The following is a 22,331-nucleotide window of genomic DNA, read 5'->3' on the forward strand; positions in this document are numbered from 1 at the left end:
AAGGTAAAGCTGACCTCAGCGGAATTTGAACTCAGAACATGAAGATGGACAAAATGCTGCTAACAATTCCGCCAGCTCACTGCCTTAATAATAATTATAATAATCTTTTCTACTATAGGCACAAGGCCTGAAATTTTGGTGGATGGAACAAGTTGATTAAATTGACCCTAGTGCTGGACTGGTACTTATTTTATTAACACAGAAAGGATGAAAGGCAAAGTTGACCTCAGTGGAAATTAAACTTAGAATGTAAATACAGATGAAAAGCACGCTAACACTTCTGCCAGCTAGCTGCCTTTATCATAATAATAATCCTTTCTACTGTGGTTAAAGTGTTATACTTACGATCATGAGGTTGTGAGTTCAATTCCCGGACCAGGCTGTGTGTTGTGTTCTTGAGCAAGACACTTTATTTCACATTGCTCCAGTTCACTCAGCTGTAGAAATGAGTTGTGACATCACTGGTGCCAAGCTGTATCGGCCCCTTTGCCTTTCCCTTGGATAACATCAGTGGTGTGGAGAGAGGAGGCTGGTATGCATGGGCAACTGCTGGTCTTCATTAAACAACCATACCCAGATTTCTTTCTAGGTGCAATCTCATAGTCATTCACGACCAAAGGGGGGTCATTTTTTTTTAACCCTTTCTACTAAAGGAACAAGGCCTGAAGTTCGTGGGGAGGGGACTAGTTGATTACATCAACCCCAGTGTTTATAATAACTAGAAAGGGTATGGCCTGGTCAGCCTGTAATGACATGCATAAGATCTGGTCATCAAATCTAAGTAGAGATTTCAAACTTAAAATCTTCAAAGCCACAGTCAAACCAATTCTACTATATGGCTCAGAAACCTGGACGTTATCAAAGAAGCTTGAGAGGCGGTTGGAGGGAACTTACACTCGCCTCCTTATGAGAGCTCAAAATCTCTCGTGGAAGCATCATCCAACCAATGTACAAATATATGGGAAATTACCACCTGTATCATCTCTTGTGAAAGGTAGGAGAGTCCAGTTTGCTGGACATTGTTGTAGAGCTGAAAACGAGGTAATTTCTACTCTTCTCCTTTGGAAGCCATCTGCTCGCGATACCAGAGGGCGCACACTCTCCTACCCTGATGTAATCTCCAGGGATACAGGTATCCAGCAACAGGACCTCCGTAATGCTATGATGGACCGTGAAGTCTGGCATAACATAGTAAATTCCATTGTCTCGACCATGGTCGAACAATGATGATGATGTTTATAATAATAATAATATATTTCTTTATTGCCCACAAGGAGCTAAACATAGAGGGGACAAACAAAGGGATTAAGTCGATTACATCGACCTCAGTGCGTAACTAGTACTTTATTTGTCGATCTCGAAAGGATGAAAGGCAGAGTCGACCTCAGCGGAATTTGAACTCAGAACGTAACGGCAGACGTAATAGGAATAAGCTAATGTTTCTGCCAACTCGCTGCCTTTTATAATCATCGTTTAGCGTCCGCTTTCCATGCTAGCATGGGTTGGACGGTTCAATTGGGGTCTGGGAAGCCAGAAGGCTGCACCAGGTCCAGTTTGATCTGGCAATGTTTCTACGGCTGGATGCCCTTCCTAACACCAACCACTCCATGAGTGGAGTGGGTGCTTTTTACGTGCCAGACGAGTCTGGCAAGCGACCACGATCGGATGGTGCTTTTTATGTGCCACCGACACGGGGACCAAACGAGGCTGGCGAACAGCCACGCTCGGATGGTGTTTTTTATGTGCCACCGACACAGGTGCCAGACGAGGCTGGCGAACGGCCACGATCGGATGGTGTTTGTTACGTGCCCACAGCACGGAGGCCAGTCGATGCGTTACTGGCTACAGCCACGTTCGGATGGTTTTCTTATGTGCCACCGGCACTAGTACCACAAAAATGCAAATTCCATTGATGTGCATTTTTGTGGTACTAATAATAATGATAATAATAATAATAATAATAATAATGGTTTCTTACATTTGTGCAAGTCCACAAGTATTTAGAGGTTATATATATATTGTTAATTAATGTGACACCAATATATTGCTGTTACTTATTTTAACAATCCTGTAGTCAGGATTTAAGCTGAATGTGGAAGTATATAAATTAAAAAAACTGGCATTTAATAATCACCACCAATGATAATTAAAACAACGCCAATTAATGCAATACAAACTTACATCCAGTTCCTGTGCCTGTTCGGCATTAATAGTCTGTAAATGCACAGTCTGGCTTTCAAGTTCTTTGTTGTTCTCTAGGAGAGCTTTGCCAATCTCAGCTGCAAGTTGAAGATCTGCAAACAGGATGGAAACAACGATGAAACAAACATTTTAATTAAGGGGCACTCTTGCAACATTAACGAGGATGCTAACATAATTAATATAGAACTGTCGATTAATTAAAAATTTCTACATTAATTGCACATTTTCTTCCTGCCATATCTTAGAAAATAATGGATGAAACATTTCTACCACTATTTCTATTACAGTTAAGTCAAATAAGCGAATAAAATCATTCGTCAACAGATGCTTGCGTAGTATACTTAAAATTAGATGGTCCGAACACATAAGCAATAGGGAGCTATGGCAAAGAACAAATGAAGTTTCGATTAGGGAGCAAATATTTAAGAAGTGGAAGTGGATTGGTAACACAATTAGAAAAGACACACCAAATGTAGCGAAAAGTGCTTTACAGTGGAATCTGGATGGATATAAGAAAGAAAGGTAGGCCTAAGAACTCGTGGCGTAGATCAACACAAAAGGAACTAAAGAAAGGGGGACATTCATGGCAGAGTATAAGTACAGAAGCGAAGAATTATGAGACATGGAATTCAATTACAAGTGGCCTATACTCCGCATTGGAGGGTTAAAGGCAGAAAAAAAAAAATTAATTGTAGAGAGGAGAAACAAAAACTCATTATCTGAATGACTAATTCTGATCAAGAAAGGCAAGAGAGATAAACCTTATTAGTAAAATAAAGTCTGATTAGATGTTATATGTTGATTAGAGAGACATCTTTGGGTTTTTTTTGTTTTACTTGTTTTCAGTCATTGGATTGCAGCCAAGCGGCGGCACCAACTTGAAGAGTTTAACTTAAACAAGTACTTTTTTTTTCAGTCCATTACTTATTCTACTAGTATCTTGCCAAACTGCTAATTGTATGTGGCATGCAGTTGGTATTCAAGCCCGATACATGGTTTAGCACATCACATATAATGAAGTGGAGAATCACAGAGAAATCTATGTCAAATGTAAATGGATCTAAGAAATGCAACTTGTGTGTATCTGAAAGATTACACATTCTTTTTAGATGTAAAAACTCCACCACACTAAATTCCAGATCGGAAATTTTCACCAAATGCAAGCATGTGGGCAAATTTTTTCTAGTGAACTGGAAGACACTACCCTCTCCAGATTGAGCAGCTGTCTCACAGACTTTGGACCCTTTTCTATTGAATTATTCTACAACAACTAGATTAATTATGGGTTCTATGGTCAAAGGGGACATAACTCTGATTTTCTTTTTTTTTCTTTTTCTGTTTTTATTCACCTTTTCACTTTTTGCATCAACCCTGTTTTGTTTTCTGTTTTTTCTTGTCATTTCTCATGTACCACCATGCTGGTTTTCAAATAGAACAGACCATATGCTCAGAGTCTGTAGGCTGCTTGGAGACACAAGGCAAGGTATAAAAACCTACTTAACCATGTGTCTTCACAGCAAGAAACTATTAATAGCTCTTATCTTATACTGTGTACATTATATATTCTCTTTTACTTGTTTCAGTCATTTGACTGCGGCCATGCTGGAGCACCGCCTTTAGTCGAGCAAATCGACACCGGGACTTATTCTTTGTAAGCCTAGTACTTATTCTATCGGTCTCTTTTGCCGAACCGCTAAGTGATGGGGACGTAAACACACCAGCATCGGTTGTCAAGCAATGCTAGGGGGGACAAACACAGACACACAAACTCCCCCCCCACACACACACACATATATATATATATATATACATATATACGACAGGCTTCTTTCAGTTTCCGTCTACCAAATCCACTCACAAGGCATTGGTCGGCCCAGGGCTATAGCAGAAGGCACTTGCCCAAGATGCCACGCAGTGGGACTGAACCCACAACCATGTGGTTGGTTAGCAAGCTACTTACCACACAGCCACATACATACACACACACACATAATGTGTATATATATTTATGTGTATACATATATGTGTGATGGGCTTCTTTCAGCTCCCATTTATCATCAAATCCACTCACAAGGTTTTGGTCAATCCCATGCTACAGTAGTAGATACCTGTCCAAGGGGCCATGCAGTGGGACTGAACTTAAAACCATGTGGTTTGGAAGCAAACTTCTTAACCACACAGCCACACCTGATAGTGCTTTGGTGGTTACTTTCAGCCAATCGGGATCACTACTTTTGACACGTTTGTACCAGAAATCTTTGGGTGGCACCTAATAAAAAGAACCTTGTTTTAGCGCTTTAATCAAACGGACCAGCTGCAAGGTCAGGAGTGGCTGTGTGGTAAGTAGCTTGCTTACCAACCACATGGTTCCAGGTTCAGTCCCACTGCCTGGCACCTTGAGCAAGTGTCTTCTACTATAGCCTCGGGCCAACCAAAGCCTTGTGAGTGGATTTGGTAGACGGAAACTGAAAGAAGCCCGTCGTATATATGTGTGTAACTGACTTAGCCCCTTCCCCAAAGATGCCAAAATTTGAAACCAATAAGCTAAATAACTGATCTGATTAACTGTGAGTAACATAGCAGATTATTCTGTCAAGTATAATGCTTATTTATTCACATTGTTTTAAATTGGATTATGTATTATCTCATACCTTTTAGATTTCAAAGATGTGATAATTTACTTTTGAGAATGACATTGTAGGGTAGTTGTGAGAGGCCTGATATGGCCATTCTGAACATGAAACAATATTTGGGCCTAATATATATATATAGAAATACTGCCAAATCAGACTGGAGCCTGGTGCAGCCTCCATGGCTTACCAGACCCCGGTCGAACTGTCTAACCCATGCCAGCATGGAAAACGGACGTTAAATGATGATGATGATATATATATATATATATATGTATGTATGTGTGTGTGTGTGTGTGTTTGTGTGTGTGTCTGTGCTTGTCGCCCCAACATCACTTGACAACCGATGCTGGTGTGTTTACGTTCCCCGTAACTTAGCGGTTCGGCAAAAGAGACCGACAGAATAAGTACCAGGCTTACAAAGAATAAGTCCTGGGGTCGATTCTCTTGACTAAAGGTGGTGCTCCAGCATGGCCTGGCCACAGTCAAGTGACTGAAACAAGTAAAAGAGTAAAAGATTAATAGTTACAGGTTGAAAACAAGCTACACAATTTTTCAAGCTCTCAAAAAACAAAAAACAAAAGATAGTTCTCTCTCTCTTGCACACACACACAAATATATTTTTCTATGCATGTATTGCTTGGCATTTGAATATCTTTTGTCAATTTTCTCACAAACACTTTTCATAACTGTGAAACGGTGTCAACTGCTGTTACATTGCTCCTGTGTTACCATATTCGATAGCAAATAAGTCACCTATTTCCCCCACCCCTCCCAAGACAAAGAAAATAGTTTTAAAAATCACCCTGGGACCCCCATACAATGTTGGACCTATGGAGCACCCCGTCGGTTACGACAATGAGTGTCCCAGCTGATACGATCAACGGAACAGCCAGCTCATGAAATTAACATGCAAGTGGCTGAGTACTCCACAGACACGCGTACTCCTAACGTAGTTCTCAGGGAGGAGATTCAGCATGACACAAAGTGTGACAAGGCCGGCCCTTCGAAATACAGGCACAACTCATTTTTGCCAGCTGAGTGGACTGGAGCAACGTGAAATAAAGTGTCTTGCTCAAGGACACAAAGCGTCGCCAGGAATCAAACTCACGACCTTACAATTGTGAGCCGAATGCCCTAACCACTAAGCCACGTGCCTTCACCTATATTGGACCTATATTACAAGATTTATTGCACTAAATTCATTTTCCTCTGTGTATGCACAGCTGAAATTGGAATGTGTCTGTGTGTCTCTGCACTAAAATAAATTCATTCAGTTGGCAAAAGTAATTTGTACCTGTATTTCAAAGGGTCAACCTTGTTAGATTCTGTTTCACGTTAAATCTCCCTAAGAGCTACGTTAAAAGTACGCGTGTCTATGGAGTGCTCAGCCACTTAACCAAAATAGTATATATTTTTGAATCTCTCATTCTGCTTTGGTTCGTTGCAATTAAGTTAATCTTCTTAACGGAAATAACGAGGGATTTGATCAATAGTTTTGTCATTCATTTCGCCAAAACTTCATGGGATAAAAACAGTACTTGCATTATCTCATAGCTTCAAGATTTTAATGATGTGATTGTATATTTTTAGAATAACATTGTGAGAAACAAGATCAGGTTGGTTTGAACATAAACAGATAAAAATATTTGGGTCGGACACAGACTGTATGTAATCAAGTTCAGACACCTCTGATTATCATTATAAATAATTTCAAAGACATAAAAAAGCTTTTCTTTCACCCTTTCGTTACTGTATTTATTTTGAGATGCTCTGTGTTTCTGTCAATTACTTTAAATATAACAAAGAATTTAGTAAAATAATTTAGTTATCATTCAGATAATGTTAGGAACATAAATTGTGACTAAGGTTTGGTGGATGATTTTAATTAAAAACTGACGAAAACAAGACATCTGTACTACAGAGCCAGAGGTGGTTTCAGCTGGGTTGGTATCAAAAGGGTTAACTGTTACCATAGCAACATGGAAGTATAATATATTAAGACCTGTGTGGTGATTCCTGTTTCTCTCTAATAACTGTTTCACTCTCAATAATTGTTAACCCTTTCATATTCGTATTCCTGTTGAGATGCTCTGTGTTTCCTTCAATTAATTTTAAATATAACAAATGACTTAGTAAAATAACTTAGTTATCATTCAGCTAGTGTTAGGAACATAAATTGTGACTAAAAGTTTCATGGGAGATTTTAATTCAGAACTTTTGGAAACAAGTACTACAGAACCAGAGGTGGTTTCAGCTGGGTTGGTATCAAAAGGGTTAAAGAACAGGCTATACAGACTATATACTTCATACAACACAAGGCATGTGGCTTGGTGGTTAGTGAATCCAGTTCATGATTGCAAGGTTGTGAGTTCAATTCCCGTTGGCGCTTTGTGTCCTGGAGCAAGTTGCTTTATTTTATGTTGCTCCAGTCCACTTGGCTGGCAAATATGAGTAGTATTTCTATTCTGTGTCATGCTGAATCCCCAAGAACTACATAAAGGGTATGCACATCTCTTTTACTCATTTCAGTCATTTGACTGTGGCCATGCTGGAACATCGCCTTTAGTCAAGACAATCTCTCTTATCAGTTAGCCTTTAGTCAACAGCAAGAAATGTTCTCCACAACAAAATAGAGTGAAGTGAATGGCTTGACAACCAAATGCTGGTGTGTTCATGTCGCCGTAACTTAGCGGTTCGGCAAAAAGAGACCAACAGAATAAGTACTAGGCATCCAAAGAATAAGTCCTGGGGTCGATTTGCTTGAATAAAAGCGGTGCTCCAGCATGGCCGCAGTCAAATGACTGAAACAAGTAAAAGAGTAAAAGAGCATGCTCAATACCTACTTTAATCCTTTGGTATTCACATTAATCTGTTGAAAGTAATCCTTATTCATCCTCTCGGCTTTGAATTAATCCTGCATTATCCTGTAGCTTTGAGGTTTTGATGAGGCAACTTAACTTTTACAATGATATTGTCGGGCTGGTGTGAGAGGCTAGATCTGGACAATTTGAGCATAAAACAAGTTCAATATTTTGGACAAACGTGTCCAGTTTAAATGCCAGAGGGTTAATTGAGAACTTTTAACTGGCTATCGAATAACTGCTAATAACATTGCATTTAACAGCATGTAGGTGCAGGAGTGGCTGTGTGGTAAGTAGCTTACCAACAACATGGTTCCGGGTTCAGTCCCACTGCGTGGTACCTTGGGCAAGTGTCTTCTACTATAGCCTCAGGCCGACCAAAGCCATGTGAAAAGTGGGCCAGCCCAAACAGTCTTGGCGCAGGAGTGTCGACGCAGAGGTGAGGGCAGCCAGAATTACCCAAAATTCTTCCAAAAGAATTGTCTTCCAAAAGCCGTGTTAAGGCTTTTGGAAGACATTTCTCTCTTTAACAGTTCCCCGTCTTCACTGGCCCTTTTCACCTTTTTACTGTCAACATGAATTTTTAATCACTTCACCTGCAATTGCACAACTCTTCATTGACATCAGAAATAAATTAGGTCAGTTCAACATACAACATATACAATACATATATATACACACACATATATATATACACACACTCAAACATATATATATATATATATATATACACACATACACTCACATAAACATATGTACATGTGTGTGTGTATGTTATATATGGGTGTGTTTACATATATATGTATGTTTATATATATATAAATATATATGCATGTGTATATATATGTGTGTGTGTATGTGTACATATATACATATGTGAATGTGTGTGGGTAGGTGCATATATATATATATATATATATATATACACACACACATACATATATATACACGAGGGGTGTATAAAAAGTCTTGAGTCTTCTGATGAAGTTACAAGACTTAAAGGATCAAATACCTGTATTTATGTGTGTGTGTATATATATATAAAAACGTGTGTGTGTGTGTGTATATATATAAAAACGTGTGTGTGTGTATATATATATATATATATATATATATATATATATATATATATATATATATATATACATACACATACGTATGCATATGTATATGTGTGTGTATATATATCCTAAGTCAGGTAGATAGTCACTAAGGTCAATGATATTTTTTTTTTTTACTGAGCTAACAAAGAACCTTATATACACACATTAATGGAAACAGGTTTTTGAACAACAAGGTATGTATGTATGTTTATAGCCATGTTGTGCATAAGCTAATTACTATACACCCAGTTCAAAGGTTGTTGTTTGTAGTTTTGTCACCATCTCGGTCTTTCAAGTCAGTGGTCCCAAACATTTTTTTGCACAACAGACTGGTTTTATAACAAACAATTTCTCCATCAAACGAATCATTACACGCATGACAGTGGAGGCGCAATGGCCCAGTGGTTACTGCAGCGGACTTGCGGTCATAGGATCGCGGTTTCGATTCCCAGACCAGGCGTTGTGAGTGTTTATTGAGCGAAAACACCTAAAGCTCCACGAGGCTCCGGCAGGGGATGGTGGTGAACCCTGCTGTACTCTTTCTCTCACTCTTACTTCCTGTTTCTGTTGTACCTGTATTTCAAAGGGTGGCCTTGTCACTCTCTGTGTCACGCTGAATATCCCCGAGAACTACGTTAAGGGTACACGTGTCTGTGGAGTGCTCAGCCACTTACACGCTAATTTCACAAGCAGGCTGTTCCGTTGATTCGGATCAACCGGAACCCTCGTCGTCGTAACCGACGGAGTGCTTCCATCCATCATCATTTAACATCCGCTTTCCATGCTGGCATGGGTTGGACAGTTTGACTGAGGTCTGGCGAACCAGATGGCTGCACCAGGCTCCAGTCTTGATCTGGCAGAGTTTCTACAGCTGGATGCCCTTCCTAATGCCAACCACTCCGAGAGTGTAGTGGGTGCTTTTACATGCCACTGACACGGGGGCCAGTCAAGTGGAACTGGCAACGACCTCGCTTGAAACTGCCTTCTGCTTCTACGAAACAAAACTTCCTGTTTTGAAGTGATCTTGATTAAAACTTTCCATTAAAATTCTACGTAGGAGTGGCTGTGTGGTAAGTAGCTTGCTTACCGACCACATGGTTCCGGGTTCAGTCCCACTGCATGGCACCTTGGACAAGTGTCTTCTACTATAGCCTCGGGCTGACCAAAGCCTTGTGAGTGGATTTGGTACACAGAAACTGAAAGAAGCCTGTCGTATATATGTATATGTGTGTGTGTGTATAAGTTTGTGTGTGCGTGCGTGTATGTTTGTGTACCTGTGTTTGTCCCCCCAACATTGCTTGACAACCGATGCTGGTGTGTTTACGTCCTCGTAACTTAGCGGTTCGGCAAAAGAGAAAGATAGAATAAGTACTAGGCTTACAAAGAATGTCCTGGGGTCGATTTGGTCAACTAAAGGCAATGCTCCAGCATGGCCACAGTCAAATAACTAAATCAAGTAAAAGAGTAAAGAGAGTTGATTTATGTTGCAAATACTAGTTTAATAATGACAAGGTTATTTTACTAAATTCTTCATTTTTCCCCAAATTAATTTAAAGGTAGTTTATTCCCATAGAAATATGGTGACAGAAGAATCAAGATTACTAATGTATTTCAACATATTTCAATCTTTCTTTTTCTCTCTCTTAGGCCTCTTGATTCCTCAAGGAACATAGGGCCGCAACAACAATTTCACAACAGACGTGGTTCTGGGGAATTCTCTTCAGCTCGGCCCATGTAATTATGGCTGCCCTCACCTCTGCGTCGACACTCCTGCACCAAGACTGTTTGGGCTGGCCCACTTTTTGCTTCCCCTGAGGGTTCCAGTCAAGGTGACATTTGGTGCAGGCTTTCATAGCAACTGGCCTTTCCATCCCCATTTTTGTTTCTTGGTATCTGTCTCGATTGGGGCTTGTCTTATCCTGTCTACAGTTGTTCATTGGAGATGACCTCCAGCCACCTGATTCTAAGGATGTTTCTGAGACATCTGTTATTCTTCCTGATGGTGGTTGACTGGATCATGAGACAAGCCACAGCAGGCAAAAGGACAGGCATCCAGTGGACCTTCGATAAACAGTTCGAAGACCTAGACTATGCAGACGACATCGGTTTTCTCTCCCACAAGCAGCAACATGCACGGAAGTTAAGTCATGTTGCAGAAGAAGCGGAGAGGACTGGCCTCCAGATAGACATTAAGAAGACAGAGGCCATGCGAGTGAACAACAGACAGCAAGACTCAGTGCGACTACACCAGGAGGGTAGTATCAAGGACATCAACAGGTTTGTTTACCTGGGCAGAGTAGTCAATAAAGACGACGGGACAGATGAGGACATTAAATGCCGAATAAACATTTCCTGACATGCCTTCAACACCTTGCAACCAATCTGGAGATCTAACAGCCCTCTCGATCCACAAGATCCGAATCTTCAACACAAGTGAAAAGTCGGTTCTACTTTAGGGCTCAGAAGCATGACAAGTGACCAAGACTAACACCAACAAGCTCCAGACATTCATATATTTCAATATCTATGCACAATTTTCATTGGCAAGAAGACTGACAAACCGGTACTTTTAGAACTAGGAGATTACGATGACCATAATGTATGTGCATGCACACATACACATGTATATGTATATATACATACATACTGCAAATCCTCGAGTATAATCCGCATTTTCCCCCAAAATCTAAAGGTCAAAATCCCTAGAGCGTACTATATACGAGGTTAAAAATGAAAAATATATTCTAAGCAATGTCCGAGTCTCTATTTGCTGTCCAGCAATGTTTATTCAGATGCATTTTGTGATGTTGAGTGCGAAAATACCTTAAGCTAAGCCTGAAAGCAATGAAGTCATAAAAGAATCATCCATAACTTGCAGTAAGCAACATTTAAAAAGTATTCAGAACACAGAATAACATGTAACAAAAACAATTTTCAAACATATTTACATTCCCATATAACAGTTAAGAACATCACCATTATATAAGTGTTTGTTCGACTAAGTGCTGCTGTTTTAATTACACACAGCTCGAGTTAGAGAAGGGGTGCATATTATACACATGGTTTAGGTTTTTCAGAGGTACAGCCTGCTAAAAATCCCCTGCGTATTATACTCAAGGGCGGACTATACTCGAGGATTTACAGTACATACATGGCATCAAAATGATGAGAATTTTTGGTTGATAATTGCTGTGGAATGAGCATGTCCCCATGCTTTCTATATGTCCCTTCATCTTCATTCTGTGCAACATTTTACTACACACACAATCATCATCATCATCATTTAGCGTTCGTTTTCCATGCTAGCATGGGTTGGACGGTTCAACTGCGGTCTGTGAAGCCAGAAGGCTGCATCAGGCCCAGTCTGATCTGGCAGTGTTTCTACAGTGTTTCATATATACATGTATATATGAAACATGATTTCTAGAGCCTATTGTCCTGACACCTCTAAGGTACAAATTTAGCAAAAACAAAACAAAACAAAAAAAAATACATCCAAATACAGGTTTTCTAAAAAGTCTTGGTATTATTTATTTAACGATAAACATCTCCAAAGGAAAGATAAACGTGTCAGTTGTCTCTATTTTGTATTCATTCCTAAAATGGAAATTGATAAATAAAGGCGCAGGAGTGGCTGTGTGGTAAGTAGCTTGCTAACCAACCACATGGTTCCGGGTTCAGTCCCACTGCGTGGCATCTCGGGCAAGTGTCTTCTGCTATGGCCCCGGGCCGACCAATGCCTTGTGAGTGGATTTGGTAGACGGAAACTGAAAGAAGCCCATCGTATATATGTATATATATATATATGTGGTGGGGGGAGTTTGTGTGTCTGTATTTGTCCCCCTAGCATTGCTTGACAACCGATGCTGGTGTGTTTGCGTCCCCGTCACTTAGCGGTTCGGCAAAAGAGACCGATAGAATAAGTACTGGGCTTACAAAGAATAAGTCCCGGGGTCGATTTGCTCGACTAAAGGCGGTGCTCCAGCATGGCCGCAGTCAAATGACTGAAACAAGTAAAAGAGTAAGTAGATAAAAACCTCCTTCAATACTTACAGCCCAACTAAGTACCTTCTGTGGTGAAGAGTATTGTATGGTTCCATCCATGACCTTCAGTGTTAGACTAACATTGTAATCTATAGATCCCTGGCTATAAAGATTACACTAGATCAAGCTGCCACTGAATTTAATTAAGAATATAGTGAAATCATGATGCCAGTGCTGGTCGCATGTAAAAAGCACCATTTGAGTGTGGTTGGTGCCAGTCCCACCAGACTGGCTCCTGTGCCGGTGATACATAAAAACCACCATGCGAGTATGGTCGTTGCCAGTGCTGCCTGACTGGCCCCCCGTACTGGTGGCACATAAAAAGCACCATGCAAGTATGGTCGTTGCCAGTGCTGCCTGACAGGCCCCCGTACTGGTGGCACATAAAAAGCACCATGCAAGTATGGTCGTTGCCAGTGCTGCCTGACAGGCCCCCGTACTGGTGGCACATAAAAAGCACCATGCGAGTATGGTCGTTGCCAGTGCTGCCTGACAGGCCCCCGTACTGGTGGCACATAAAAAGCACCATGCGAGTATGGTCGTTGCCAGTGCTGCCTGACAGGCCCCCGTACTGGTGGCACATAAAAAGCACCATGCGAGTATGGTCGTTGCCAGTGCTGCCTGACTGGCCCCCCGTACTGGTGGCACATAAAAAGCACCATGCGAGTATGGTCGTTGCCAGTGCTGCCTGACAGGCCCCCGTACTGGTGGCACATAAAAAGCACCATGCGAGTATGGTCGTTGCCAGTGCTGCCTGACTGGCCCCCATACTGGTGGCACATAAAAAGCACCATGCGAGTATGGTCGTGCCAGTGCTGCCTGACTGGCCCCCATACTGGTGGCACATAAAAAGCACCATGCGAGTATGGTCGTTGCCAGTGCTGCCTGACAGGCCCCGTACTGGTGGCACATAAAAAGCAGCATGCGAGTATGGTCGTTGCCAGTGCTGCCTGACAGGCCCCCGTACTGGTGGCACATAAAAAGCACCATGCGAGTATGGTCGTAGCCAGTGCTGCTGACAGGCCCCCGTACTGGTGGCACATAAAAAGCACCATGAGGGAGATGGTCGTTGCCAGTGCTGCCTGACTGGCCCCCGTACTGGTGGCACATAAAAAGCACCATGCGAGTATGGTCGTTGCCAGTGCTGCCTGACTGGCCCCCCGTACTGGTGGCACATAAAAAGCACCATGCGAGTATGGTCGTAGCCAGTGCTGCCTGACAGGCCCCCATACTGGTAGCACATAAAAAGCACCATGCGAGTATGGTCGTTGCCAGTGCTGCCTGACAGGCCCCCGTACTGGTGGCACATAAAAAGCACCATGCGAGTATGGTCGTTGCCAGTGCTGCCTGACTGGCCCCCGTACTGGTGGCACATAAAAAGCACCATGCGAGTATGGTCGTAGCCAGTGCTGCCTGACAGGCCCATACTGGTAGCACATAAAAAGCACCATGCGAGTATGGTCGTTGCCAGTGATGCCTGACAGGCCCCCGTAATGGTAGCACATAAAAAGCACCATGCGAGTATGGTCGTTGCCAGTGCTGCCTGACAGGCCCCCGTACTGGTGGCACATAAAAAGCACCATGCGAGTATGGTCGTTGCCAGTGCTGCCTGACTGGCCCCCCGTACTGGTGGCACATAAAAAGCACCATGAGAGTATGTCGTTGCCAGTGCTGCCTGATGGCCCCCGTACTGGTGGCACATAAAAAGCACCATGCGAGTATGGTCGTTGTTGCCAGTGCTGCCTGACTGGGGCCCCCATACTGGTGGCACATAAAAAGCACCATGCGAGTATGGTCGTAGCGAGTGCTGCCTGACAGGCCCCTACTGGTGAGCACATATAAAAAGCACCATGCGAGTATGGTCGTTGCCAGTGCTGCCTGACAGGCCCCCGTACTGGGGGCACATAAAAAGCAGCATGCGAGTATGGTCGTTGCCAGTGCTTGCCTGACAGGCCCCCGTACTGGTGGCACATAAAAAGCACCATGCGAGTATGGTCGTTAGCCAGTGCTGCCTGACAGGCCCCCGTAATGGTGGCACATAAAAAGGACCATGCGAGTATGGTCGTGCCAGTGCTGCCTGACTGGCCCCCGTACTGGTGGCACATAAAAAGCACCATGCGAGTATGGTCGTTGCCAGTGCTGCCTGACAGGCCCCCGTACTGGTGGCACATAAAAAGGCACCATGCGAGTATGGTCGTAGCCAGTGCTGCCTGACAGCCCCCATACTGGTAGCACATAAAAAGCACCATGCGAGTATGGTCGTTGCCAGTGCTGCCTGACAGGCCCCCGTCTGTAGTGTGCACATAAAAGCCCCACATGCGAGTATGGTCGTTGCCAGTGCTTGCCTGACTGGCCCCCCGTACTGGTGGCACATTAAAAAAGCACCATGCGAGATGGTCGTAGCCAGTGCTGCCTGACAGGCCCCATACTGGTAGACATATAAAAGCACCATGCGAGTATGGTCGTGTTGACGCCCCGTAGTGCTGCCTGATGGCCCCCGTTACTGGTGGCCACTGGATGATAAAAAGCACCATGCGAGTAATGGGACGTTGCCAGTGCTGCCTGACAAAGGCCACCCGTTACTGGTGGCACATAAAAAGCACCATGCGAGCTATGGTCGTAGCCCGTGCTGCTGTACCGGCCCCGTACTGGTGGCACATAAAAAGCACCATGCGAGTATGGTCGTTGCCAGTGCTGCCTAACTGGCCCCCGTACTGGTGGCACACAAAAAGCACCATGCGAGTATGGTCGTTGACAGTGCTGCCTGACAGGCCCCCATACTGGTGGCACATAAAAAGCACCATGCGAGTATGGTCGTTGCCAGTGCTGCCTGACTGGCCCCCGTACTGGTGGCACATAAAAAGCACCATGCGAGTATGGTCGTTGCCAGTGCTGCCTAACTGGCCCCCCGTACTGGTGGCACATAAAAAGCCACCATGCGAGTATGGTCGTTGACAGTGCTGCCTGACAGGCCCCCATACTGGTGGCACATAAAAAGCACCATGCGAGTATGGTCGTTGCCAGTGCTGCCTGACAGGCCCCCGTACTGGTGGCACATAAAAAGCACCATGCGAGTATGGTCGTAGCCAGTGCTGCCTGACAGGCCCCCGTACTGGTGGCACATAAAAAGCACCATGCGAGTATGGTCGTTGCCAGTGCTGCCTGACTGGCCCCCCGTACTGGTAGCACATAAAAAGCACCATGCGAGTATGGTTGTTGCCAGTGCTGCCTGACAGGCCCCCGTACTGGTGGCACATAAAAAGCACCATGCGAGTATGGTCGTAGCCAGTGCTGCCTGACAGGCCCCCGTACTGGTGGCACATAAAAAGCACCATGCGAGTATGGTCGTTGCCAGTGCTGCCTGACTGGCCCCCCGTACTGGTAGCACATAAAAACCACCATGCGAATATGGTCGTTGCCAGTGCTGCCTGACTGGCCCCCCGTACTGGTAGCACATAAAAAGCACCATGCGAGTATGGTCGTTGCCAGTGCTGCCTGACAGGCCCCCATACTGGTGGCACATAAAAAGCACCATGCGAGTATGGTCGTTGCCAGTGCTGCCTGACTGGCCCCCGTACTGGTGGCACATAAAAAGCACCATGCGAGTATGGTCATTGCCAGTGCTGCCTAACTGGCCCCCCGTACTGGTGGCACATAAAAAGCACCATGCGAGTATGGTCGTTGCCAGTGCTGCCTGAGGCCCCCGTACTGGTGGCACATAAAAAGCACCATGCGAGTATGGTCGTTGACATGGCTGCCTGACAGGCCCCCATACTGGTGGCACATAAAAAGCACCATGCGAGTATGGTCGTTGCCAGTGCTGCCTACAGGCCCCCAGTACTGGTGGCACATAAAAAGCACCATGCGAGTATGGTCGTTGCCAGTGCTGCCTGACAGGCCCCCGTACTGGTGGCACATAAAAAGCACCATGCGAGTATGGTCGTTGCCAGTGCTGCCTAACAGGCCCCCGTACTGGTGGCACATAAAAAGCACCATGCGAGTATGGTCGTTGCCAGTGCTGCCTGACAGGCCCCCGTACTGGTGGCACATAAAAAGTCACCATGCGAGTATGGTCGTTGCCAGTGCTGCCTGACTGGCCCCCGTACTGGTAGCACATAAAAAGCACCATGCGAGTATGGTCGTTGCCAGTGCTGCCTGACTGGCCCCCGTACTGGTGGCACATAAAAAGCACCATGCGAGTATGGTCGTTGCCAGTGCTGCCTGACTGGCCCCCCGTACTGGTAGCACATAAAAAAAACCACATGCGAGTATGGTCGTTGCCAGTGCTGCCTGACTGGCCCCCCGTACTGGTGGCACATAAAAAGCACCATGCGAGTATGGTCGTTGCCAGTGCTGCCTGACAGGCCCCCGTACTGGTGGCACACATAAAAAGCACCATGCGAGAGTATGGTCGTTGCCAGTGCTGCCTGACTGGCCCCCCGTACTGGTGGCACATAAAAAGCACCATGCGAGTATGGTCGTAGCCAGTGCTGCCTGACAGGCCCCCGTACTGGTGGCACATAAAAAGCACCATGCGAGTATGGTCGTTGCCAGTGCTGCCTGACTGGCCCCCCGTACTGGTGGCACATAAAAAGCACCATGCGAGTATGGTCGTTGCCAGTGCTGCCTGACTGGCCCCCCGTACTGGTGGCACATAAAAAGCACCATGCGAGTATGGTCGTTGACAGTGCTGCCTGACAGGCCCCCATACTGGTGGCACATAAAAAGCACCATGCGAGTATGGTCGTTGCCAGTGCTGCCTGACTGGCCCCCCGTACTGGTGGCACATAAAAAGCACCATGCGAGTATGGTCGTTGCCAGTGCTGCCTAACTGGCCCCCCGTACTGGTGGCACATAAAAAGCACCATGCGAGTATGGTCGTTGACAGTGCTGCCTGACAGGCCCCCATACTGGTGGCACATAAAAAGCACCATGCGAGTATGGTCGTTGCCAGTGCTGCCTGACAGGCCCCCGTACTGGTGGCACATAAAAAGCACCATGCGAGTATGGTCGTTGACAGTGCTGCCTGACAGGCCCCCATACTGGTGGCACATAAAAAGCACCATGCGAGTATGGTCGTTGCCAGTGCTGCCTGACTGGCCCCCGTACTGGTGGCACATAAAAAGCACCATGCGAGTATGGTCATTGCCAGTGCTGCCTGACAGGCCCCCGTACTGGTGGCACATAAAAAGCACCATGCGAGTATGGTCGTTGCCAGTGCTGCCTAACTGGCCCCCCGTACTGGTGGCACATAAAAAGCACCATGCGAGTATGGTCGTTGACAGTGCTGCCTGACAGGCCCCCATACTGGTGCACATAAAAAGCACCATGCGAGTATGGTCGTTGCCAGTGCTGCCTGACTGGCCCCCCGTACTGGTGGCACATAAAAAGCACCATGCGAGTATGGTCGTTGCCAGTGCTGCCTAACTGGCCCCCGTACTGGTGGCACATAAAAAGCACCATGCGAGTATGGTCGTTGACAGTGCTGCCTGACAGGCCCCCATACTGGTGCACATAAAAAGCACCATGCGAGTATGGTCGTTGCCAGTGCTGCCTGACAGGCCCCCGTACTGGTGGCACATAAAAAGCACCATGCGAGTATGGTCGTTGCCAGTGCTGCCTAACTGGCCCCCCGTACTGGTGGCACATAAAAAGCACCATGCGAGTATGGTCGTTGCCAGTGCTGCCTGACTGGCCCCCCGTACTGGTGGCACATAAAAAGCACCATGCGAGTATGGTCGTTGACAGTGCTGCCTGACAGGCCCCCGTACTGGTGGCACATAAAAAGCACCATGCGAGTATGGTCGTTGCCAGTGCTGCCTGACTGGCCCCCCGTACTGGTGGCACATAAAAAGCACCATGCGAGTATGGTCATTGCCAGTGCTGCCTGACAGGCCCCCGTACTGGTGGCACATAAAAAAAAGCGCCCACAGGTTCACTCCACCGTTAGAGATTGGCACTTCTTTACACAGCTGCCCTTGTCCATATGCATCATATGACCATACTAGCATAGTTCTCTCTCTTCTACACCACATCTGGTGCCTCGTATGCCCAATTTTTCTCTGAAGACACTTATACTCTGTCGTACTGAGTTTGCACATCCAGCAATGTATACCAGCTTCCTTTCTTTCAAGCTTCCTCATGTCTTCTGCAGTCACAGCCCATGTTTCACTGCCATGTAGCATGGCTGTTTGCACACAGGCATTATACAATCTGCCTTTCACTCTGAAGAAGCTCTTAGTTACCAACAAAGGTAGAAGCTCTCTGGACGTTGCCCAGCCTATTCGTATTCTAGCAGCTACACTCTCGAAGCATCTTCCTCCACTGCTGACCTGGTCACCCAGATAACAGAAGCTATTTACAACTTCTGTGTATGCCCCTGGCATTTGACAAAGTCTATATTCTTTAAATTTCTAGTGTTTATTATATCTATACGTCTGCCACACACAAAGACTGCTCTCTCTGTCAACCCTGCTGCAGGCTTAGGAGAAAGAATTTATGGCAGATATTAATTACTGTGTTATTACTGTTCTGGAGAAACTGACGCTAGTTTCTGTGCCAAGGTCACTGAGACTTGAATCAAATATTTAAAACCACTAACAATTGATAGCAGTAAAAATCAACTTTTTCCTTTCATAATGGATTATGGAATTCTCTTGAGGATTTGTATTTCCTGATATCCAATATCAGTAGCATATGAAGGAAAATGGAATAATAAGGACTCTCTCTCTCTCTGGCTGTGTGGTAAGTAGCTTGCTTACAAACCACGTGGTTCTGAGTTCAGTCCCACTGCGTGGTATCTTAGGCAAGTGTCTTCTACTATAGCCTCAGGTTGACCAAAGCCTTGTGAGTGGATTTGGTAGACGGAAACTGAAAGAAGCCTGTCATATATATGTATGTGTGTGTGTATATGTTTGTGTGTGTGTGTTTGTCCCCGCCAACATCACTTGATAACCGATGCTGGTGTGTTTATGTCCTTGTAACTTAGCGGTTCAGCAAAAGAGACTGATAGAATAAGTATAAGTCCTGGGGTCGATTTTCTCAACTAAAGGTGGTGCTCCAGCATGGCCTCAGTCAAATGACTGAAACAAGTAAAAGAGTAATATATAAATATATTATTATTATTATTATTGAGTGAGAGAGCAGTACATGCCATCAAAGTGACACTGGGGTAAATACATGAAGCTCAGTATACCCATCAGAACTACACATCTGCATGACTACACACATGCATCGCAACCATATGTACACGACACGGTGATCTCATATCAAGATAAACAGTGCATGACCTTGCAACTGGGACCCAGTTAGAATTTTCTTCTGGTCGAGTAGCCCATCCCGCTCAAAAGGTCCCTGAATAAGGATTGTTTAATGATGTTGAACGAACCACCCATGTTTCCAGAGGTGAACTATTCAAACCCCAAAGAATTCCTTTCAACACATGGCTATGATGCTCCCCCACTACTTCTGCTCGTGATCAGAGATGCACATATCGTCAGCCACTAAGGGACCTGCTCAACTGGTTAAGGTCAAACAACTGACAAGCAAATCTGTGGTATTGAGCAGAATATTTGCTGTAGCCCATCTTTTATACCAAGACAAAACAGTGTACATGATAACACTTCCAATCAGTTAAGATCAGAAGCCATGAGAGCCACTGCCTGGTACTGCATCAGGGCATTGGTATTGAGCAGAATATTTGCTGTAGCCCATCTTTTATACCAAGACAATACAATGTACATGATAACACTTCCAATCAGTTAAGATCAGAAGCCATGAGAGCCACTGCCTGGTACTGCATCAGGGCATTGGTATTGAGCAGAATATTTGCTGTAGCCCATCTTTTATACCAAGACAATACAATGTACATGATAACACTTCCAATCAGTTAAGATCAGAAGCCATGAGAGCAACTGCCTGGTACTGCATCAGGGCACATTCTGAGTTCAAATTCCGCCAAGGTCAACTTTGCCTTTCATCCTTTTGGGGTCAATAAATTAAGTACCAGTTACGGACTGGGGTCGATGTAATCGACTTGATCTGTTCGTCTGTCCTTGTTTGTCCCCTCTGTGTTTAGCCCCTTGTGGGTAGTAAAGAAATAAATTATTATTATTATTATTATTATTATTATTATTATTATTATTATTAGACGGTGAGCTGGCAGAATTGTTAGCACGCTGGACAAAATGCTTAGCTGAATTTTGCCCCTCACTACATTCTGAGTTCAAATTTCGCCAAGGTTAACTGTACCTTTCGGGGTCAATAAACTAAGTACCAGTTGAACACTGGGGTCAATGTAATCGACTCAGCCTCTCCCCTAAAATTGCTGCCCTTGTGGCAAAATTTGAAATCATTATTATTATTACTATTATTATAACTATTATTATTATTATTATAACTATTATTATAACTATTATTATTATTATTACTATTATTATAACTATTATTATTATTAGGCGGCGAGCTGGCAGAATCGTTAGCACGCCAGGCGAAATGCGTAGCCGTATTTCGTCTGCCGTTACGTTGTGAGTTCAAATTCCGCCAAGGTTGACTTTACCTTTCATCCTTTCAGGGTCGATAAATTAAGTACCAGTTATGCACTGGGGGTCGATATAATTGACTTAATACTAGTAAGCATTTTGCCCGGTGTGCCAACTTTTCTGCCAGTTCGCCACCTTATTTTATACTCTTAACCTGCAGTTTTTATACTCTTAGCCAGAGTATAAGTTGATTACATCGACCCCATTGCTCAACCCTCGCCCGTTTCCAAACAAAGTAACATTTCCTCACAGCAAGAAATGTTTTTCATAGAGGAATGGTCTCACTTGTATAACAAAGACATCCATTTACGACCATGACATGCAGAAAGAACAAGAGTAGAAACACACACACACCTATGTAACTATTAATCCAGACATGTTTGTCCCTCTCTGTATTCATTCTTCACTACTTTCTGTAGACGAGCATGGGCTCGAAACGTCAAAGACTTCTTTCACTTTTCCTGAGCATCAAACTAACACACCTTGATTATTGTTCCCTCACCTGTCACTGTCTTCTATTTTTTTTTTATTTTGAATCATCTACGTGATGGGACTTCTTTAAGTTTCCATCCACGAAATCCACTCACAAGGCCTTGGTCAGCTCATAGCCACAGAAGAAGACACTTGCCCAAAGAACCATACAATGGGAGTGAATCCAAGACCATGTAGTTGGGAAGCAAGCTTCTCACCTGTATAAGGCCTGCACCTCCACACATCCACGTGTGTACCTTCTATAAATAGAAACACAATGCAGCTGGTCTAATGAGCTAAACTAATAGGTAATTGATAGTAACATATCCAGACACAATCAGCTGTTTAAATTCTCTTTTTACACACAATATTTCACTGCCAAACACTCTTACAACACACAGAGACATGGCATTCTTATTTCTGAGAACACATATGGCATACATACACACACACACACACATATATATATATAGATTA

General features: G+C 44.3%; 2 protein-coding genes and 1 long non-coding RNA gene across 3 annotated transcripts in view; 1 reads left to right on the forward strand and 2 right to left on the reverse strand.

The window, feature by feature from the left end:
* The window catches only part of LOC118767629, a 142,754-nt gene that overhangs the window by 76,488 nt on the left and 43,935 nt on the right, over positions 1-22,331 (reverse strand). The gene's annotated exons all lie outside the window — the stretch shown is intronic.
* The window catches only part of LOC118767635, a 134,680-nt gene that overhangs the window by 74,193 nt on the left and 38,156 nt on the right, over positions 1-22,331 (forward strand). The window lies entirely within an intron of this gene.
* LOC115223420 (cerebellar degeneration-related protein 2-like) overlaps positions 1-22,331 on the reverse strand; it is a 55,637-nt gene that overhangs the window by 15,412 nt on the left and 17,894 nt on the right. Inside the window, exon 3 of the mRNA XM_029793950.2 lies at positions 2,182-2,294. Coding sequence (XP_029649810.1) covers positions 2,182-2,294 — 113 coding nt within the window. The remainder of the gene's footprint in view (positions 1-2,181; positions 2,295-22,331) is intronic.

Source organism: Octopus sinensis, linkage group LG23 (genome assembly GCF_006345805.1).
Source record: "Octopus sinensis linkage group LG23, ASM634580v1, whole genome shotgun sequence".
Lineage (NCBI taxonomy): Eukaryota > Metazoa > Mollusca > Cephalopoda > Octopoda > Octopodidae > Octopus > Octopus sinensis.